Genomic DNA, 6,631 nt, shown 5'->3' on the forward strand with positions numbered 1-6,631 from the left:
TAATGAGATAATAGAAGTCCAAAAAGACCAGCCAATTAACATGGCTCCACCTTTAGCCGCTAAGCCAAAAAAGAAGAATCTGGATCCAAGTTCTCAAGGGGCGGACATGCAGGTTAAAATTGGACCCTCTACCACAATGAGAAGTAGAAAATGGGAGAGAAGCGCCATGTGATTCATAATGGAAGATCTCGAGGAAATCAATAAGAATATTATACAGAAAAACTCTAAGATCATGCATTCTCTTGGTTAGTTTTTTGTTGTTTGTGTTGCTGGTGTCTCTATTAGGTTTTGTGTTGTGGGGTGACTCCCCTATTTTTGTGGTCATTTGTTTGTTGGTTATGGACTAGTTCGCTACTATTTTAATCTTTTTTTGTTTGGGTTTGGGTTTTGGATCCTTGTAAAACCCATTTATCTTAACCAAAAACATGGAAATTTCCTCTACCCTATAATGTTTAATTTATACATACTATTGGTAAAAATCAAATTTAGTAGAATAAGTAGATTAACCATCAATTATGCTTTTATTAATAAAGGTTTTAACACCATTCTAACTAAATTGATTAATTGTTTGATTCCATATGTATAGTACATAAAATTATCAAATAAATTTAAAATAGTATATAAGTTGGAGACTTCTATCATATGGAGGCTACCATATCAAACATTCCTAGTGAAAACCTATTTCTTTCTAGTCAATTCATAACCACTCTTTCCAAAAGTAATACACACCTTTGAATCATTATTTTTTAATATAAATATCAAGTTCCAAGATAGATAAGGGATATACAATACATTTTTTATAGTTTTAATCCTTCTATTACTATAAATTAATTTTAACCTCCCTTGGTCCATAATCTTCATTGTGTTGTTACCTCAAAAAAGTTTTGCATCATCATATATATTTTATTTTATAAGGCAATTTCTATGAGAATTAATGTGTTAAAACACACTTGAATATAATAACAAAGAGATAGCATAAGTTTTGTTAGAACAAATAATAAAGAGTTAAGTAGCTTGATTATCAAAGGATTTATTTGTAGAGGAATCACCATTACTATCATTCTTATTATTGTAATCAGTTTTGATACACCTTATCTACAATAGTTTCAATACCTCAATCTACTCTTACTAGATGTTTTTGAGATTCCATTTGACTTAGACTGGTCCTTAGTCTTGTCCTTAAGACCCTTTCTATTTTATTTAGCTTTCTTACTAGATCTACATTGCACATCCATTGCATCATTAGAGCCCCTTGAATTGATTCCCATAATTTCATCCAATTTTGGATAATCTATAATAGTATTATTGTTTGCAAGCATCATATTACCTAAGTATTTTTAAAATCAACATAAAAATCAAATTCTTTAATTCTCCTCATTCATCTTCATACTAACCAAAGACTATATTAAAATTTAAGAGAATACACTTATCCTTTTAGCATAAACTCATTAATGGCACTCTTTGTTGGATATATCACATATCATACTCCATCATTTATATGCAATATCTTTGTTAGAAAAAAATAATAAAATAGCATATGACAAACCCAACCATATAACACTGGACTATTTTTTAAATCAACCATTAATCATTCATTTGATATTATTTTTTATTTGGTTTCAATATTCAATAAAAATTATTGACCTATTTATTTGAAGAATTCATCCATTGACCTTTTTTATCTTCAACCAAGATCAACTAGCCATGATCTCTCGCATGTTGAGCCTAAAGTATAAAAAATACAACAAGACATTGTCAATGTAGTGAGAATCCAATCAAACATTCTAAAATAGGCATCCCTCTTTCTAATCAAGGCAATTGTAGGGCTAATATTAAATTCTCAAATGGAGTGTAACAATACAACAATATATGTTCATCTTAATGCAAAAAATTCCTATAACAAATGATAGAGAAGACAATGTTAAAATAGTTGATGAGACAACATATATAGAATAATTACTCATATTTTGATGTTTCAAACCAAGACAAGATTAAATGTCACTTTTTAATTTTGTATTATTTCAAGGTATATGACCAAGCCATCCGAAATTCATATAAAGGCAACAAAGAATATGTTGAAGTATGTAAAAGGTACTACAATTTTTCATATTCACTTTTATGCTTCCAAAATGGTTGAGCTTGTTAGTTTTAGTGATTTTGATTAGGGAAGTAATTTGAATAACTAGAAATCAATATTAGATATTTATTTTTTACTTGATTCAAATTTGATTATATGGTACTAAAAAAGGATTAGGTGCTCTATCATTTATCGAATAAGATTATATTGCAATCACTTTTCCAATTACACAAACAATAGCATTATAACTTCAAAAAAATTTAGATAAACTTGAGCTGAAAGATATTCCTAACATGAATGCAATTAAGCTAGCAACAAATATTTTCATTATAATAAAACTAGATATTTCATTGATGATTTAGTTTATTAGAAAGAAAAAAGATTTGAATTAAATAAATTATTGGATATTTTATTTTACTTTATTGAATTATTGGACTCTTGAAGGAATGCCTCACCAGCCTTAGAACTACTGCTCATATACTCGACACATCTTCACTATACCAGGAAGACGAATAGGCCCAAAATCGAGAAAAGTTTTAATCCGACATTCCAAAGAATGCGTTGGTAATAATCAACACTTTAAAACGTTTTACGATGAAAGGAAAAACTTTGTTTTAAATACAACTACGAAGGCAGGTGGTCGTATTCTCAGTATACGATGGCGGCTGAAGTATAGAGAAAGTATATGTGTTGGTATTACTCGAGCTTTAAAACGTGTTGAAATCCAAATAGTTTGTACATTCCTTGTAACATTTGACCGCTGATGGCTTTATCCTTACGAATGATCGAGTCTTTAAAATAGTTTCCTTTTCTTCCTCACTGATCGCAGCCTTAGCTATATTTTTTCTCATTTCAAAACCATCCACGACCTAAATGATCTACCCAAAACTGCGAATGTAAGTTGCTTCAAACATGAGAAAAATCAGGGACGCGGCTTCGCTTCCACACAGTAACCCAATTATGACCATCCACATCTATGTTATGCTTCAGAGATTCCATGATTGCTTGATTTGCATGTCCATGAATATATATGCATTTTCCTGTTTTAAGTATATTTAGCGTTATCCTTATTAATTTCACATAGCGTGGAGAAGATCGATAGCATTAGTATTCTGATTCAAATTTAATTCTACTCCCTCATTATGACGTATTTTCCTTTTATTACATTCTCAATTTATTTTTCTTAGTTAGTGAATGACCACTCCCTTTGTGAGTTTTTCACTCTCTTTTTGAAGAGGAATTAAACATCAAATGTCATCCTCATTGCTTCGATATCTTTTATGAATCTTCTAGTTGTAGCATCCAAGGGATGAAAACTAAATATCATCATTAATCCATAGTTCTAAAGTTTCTTTGGGTTGAGTATTTTTGCTAGAAGTGCATTGATCATGGGGATATTTATAATTTTCTTATCCTTCCTTCTATTTTTCAAGCTTCTTTAGTTACCCTATGTGAAGTAGTAATTTTTTTAAATTGAAAAAAGTTATCTTATTGAATAACTAACATTTATTTCCTTAATGAAATAAAAAGTTTGTTTAAATTATAATAGCCACCCATGTGTAATGCTCCTCTTATTGGGTGTCTTTGAAATCCTCCTACCAAAATATTTAAAAGCTTGGGATCACTATCTATCAATTCCTAGTGTGTGGCTCTTTGTGCCAAATACATCATTAAAGCCCTTGGTAGTAATGAAGGTTCAAAAAAATTGTTTAGCATTGCATTTTTCTAGGTGTTCCTCTTGGGAAACAAATTTATAAGGGGATTCTCCTTCATACACTTCTCATTATGAATGATATTTAAATTCAATCTATTTTTTTATCAAAAGCATTTGGAAGTATAGGGAAGTTCTGAAGCCTTATCTTCTTTAGATTGGAAATAGATTCTATAGTGTTTTTTCTATTAATTATCATTATCTCCAGTGGTCCTTGCTTTTTTGTTAAGATTGTCCCCTTTGCTCAAATTCCTTGGATCCATACCTTTAGTTGTTTCTTGGAAGGAGTGAAGGTTCTTCTTGATTTTTTTTTCTATAATAACAAGTAAATTTCTCTATTGTCTTGAAACTAATGACAAGTTTTATTTGTTTACTCAAGACTAGGAAACCTACCACAAGATTACTGGTTTTGTTTCACAAGCCATTATCCATAGATTTGGGTTAACAATTTCAAACTGTAGTGGAAAGATTAGAAATTATATCTTCACATATGATTTCACAATCATAAGCCTCACAAATTTATGGTCCCTAGTTTTAATCAAAGATAGTTAATTCAATCTCTTTTGAGTATTTGGCATTTTAGAGTAACCACTATCTACTCAACTATTATATTGAACCACCTTGCTCCCTTTGCTTGGTTTTCTCTTCTTTCTTCTATTTCTTCCCTTCCCATTTGTTCTAGACTCATCCATATTGGAATTAAGGGTCTAGTATGCCTCTTTTCTAGTCACCAAGAGATGCTTAAGCAACTCTTTTTATTTAGTCCCAAGGTTTGAGCATCTTGGAACTAGATACATCATTTGTTCAAGTATTTTCAACTTAATTCTTTTTCATGACATTTGGTTTTATTAGGGAATTGGCCTAAAACCCTTTTCAAATTATCTCAAATTTAGCACCATGTTACTATAGAAAGTATTTTCAATATTTGGCTGGAGAGAAAATGTTATTTGTTTTCTTGTAATATAATTGATCCCAATTTCTCACTTTACAGCTATGATTTTCTCTTATGTTCTTCTATAGATATAAGTATAGGCCAACAATGTTTCCCTTGAGGTTACACATCTGCAAGTGCTTCTCAATAGCGGGGCAATCCCCTTTGTACTATGGAGATAGTTTTCGTAGCACCTACCCCCAGTTGAGGCTAGTCTTTTCCTTGTCAAAACCACATACCCATTCTCAAGCCTTTGAATTGCACGGAAGAAGAAATATTGCTCAACAAAGTTAGCATCAACATTCTTACCACCACTCTACTCTAGTTATTGGTCATGGTCCATGAGTTGACCAAGATTCAACAAGTTTCTCAAGTCGATTTTTGGTGTTTCTCTTATTCATAATAATCAAACTCATTGTGACATTAAAAAAAAGAGACGTGTCACACCTAATTTTATTTTAAGATGTAAATGTGAAATATTAGAATTTATAAATCATAAATTTTAATGTTTCTATTTAACCTAGACTTATAAATAACTTTTTAAAATATATTTAATGATGGTTGATTCAATGAAACAAAATAATACTTTAATATGATATCTTCTAGAGGTTAATGATTGCTGCGTGAGTAATTATTAAAATATGAGACTCATAAATCATCTCCAAAGTCGTCTGTGGCTTTGCTAATGTCTGAAGCAATATGCCTTAAAATAATAGGCACGTTACCCCACGTAAACAGCCGTCACGTTGCTCAACGTGCCCGTTGTTTTCAGCGACCTGCACTTACAGAGTCGGCTGCATTATTAACACCAAACAAGGTGTTTTTCTAGTTGAATATAACTTCTTAAAACAAAATTACGTTTAAAATCACAAAACTTGTGAGCAAAGCCAACTGGCATAAGACTAATAACCTTAGAAATGAGGGCATGAAAGCTCAAAAAGATAAGGATTTGACTGATTCTTTTCTCTGCAACACCTTCTAATTTTATCAATAATTTACTTGAAACCTACTATTTTATAATTTTGCGCATGTATTTAAGAAGACAGTTGTTGCACACCATTGCCATATCTCAATCTCTCTTACAAACTGGCTCTCAATCGTTAGTGTTGTATAAGATTTCATCTCAATCTCTCTTAAAAACGAATTATCAATTTTCATCAACTGTTAACAGTTGTTATTGTGAGATTACAAGTTCTATTGTTTCAAGAATGAGTCGAATTTGCCAAATACTCCTAGTCTTGTTGGTGGTGGGGTTATTAAGCCGTGTAGAGGGCTTGACGAACTCGAAAGCCATTGCAGACTTCATTGATCCACAGAATGAGGCAAGAAAAGCCGTCGGAGTTCCACCACTTAAATGGAACGGTACAGTTGCGGCTTTTGCTCGTAATTATGCAAGACAGAGAAGAAATGACTGCCTACTTCAGCATTCAGAAGGATCGCCCTACGGTGAAAACATATTCTGGGGCGAAGGCCCAAAGTGGACACGTCGTCAGGCGGTAAATGCTTGGATTGATCAAAAGAAATGGTATGTTCATGCCAATAACACTTGCACAGGCCCAGATTGCACACATTATACTCAGATTGTGTGGGCAACAACCACAAGTGTTGGGTGTTCTATTATAAAATGTAAGAGCAATAACACATGGGTTATATGTAGCTATGATCCCCCGGGCAACTATATTGGCGCTAGACCTTATTGATTGCCCGAGTGTAGGCAGCATATATTTTGCAGTTGAGAACTGGCTAATTTTATTGTTTGTAATAGTGTAGTGATGAACAAATAGAATAACACTGCTCATGTCATTATCCGTCTTTGTTGCTTTGGCATTCATAGTATATTGAAGTCTCATTGGGTTTATCTCTGTATACCAGTAAAGCGAATTTGAGTTCAAATTTAGATTTCCTCTGCCAT

At 32.0% G+C, this 6,631-nt stretch overlaps 1 protein-coding gene across 1 annotated transcript; it reads left to right on the forward strand.

Annotated features, from left to right (window-relative positions):
* The first annotated feature begins 5,927 nt into the window (after nt 1-5,927).
* On the forward strand, nt 5,928-6,419 carry LOC131037243 (pathogenesis-related protein PR-1-like). Its single transcript, XM_057969314.2, has one exon. It carries the CDS (start codon nt 5,928-5,930, stop codon nt 6,417-6,419), a length of 492 nt encoding a protein of 163 aa, XP_057825297.2.
* Nucleotides 6,420-6,631: the final 212 nt, after the last annotated feature.

This window comes from Cryptomeria japonica, chromosome 5, assembly GCF_030272615.1.
Source record: "Cryptomeria japonica chromosome 5, Sugi_1.0, whole genome shotgun sequence".
Classification (NCBI taxonomy): Eukaryota; Viridiplantae; Streptophyta; class Pinopsida; order Cupressales; family Cupressaceae; genus Cryptomeria; species Cryptomeria japonica.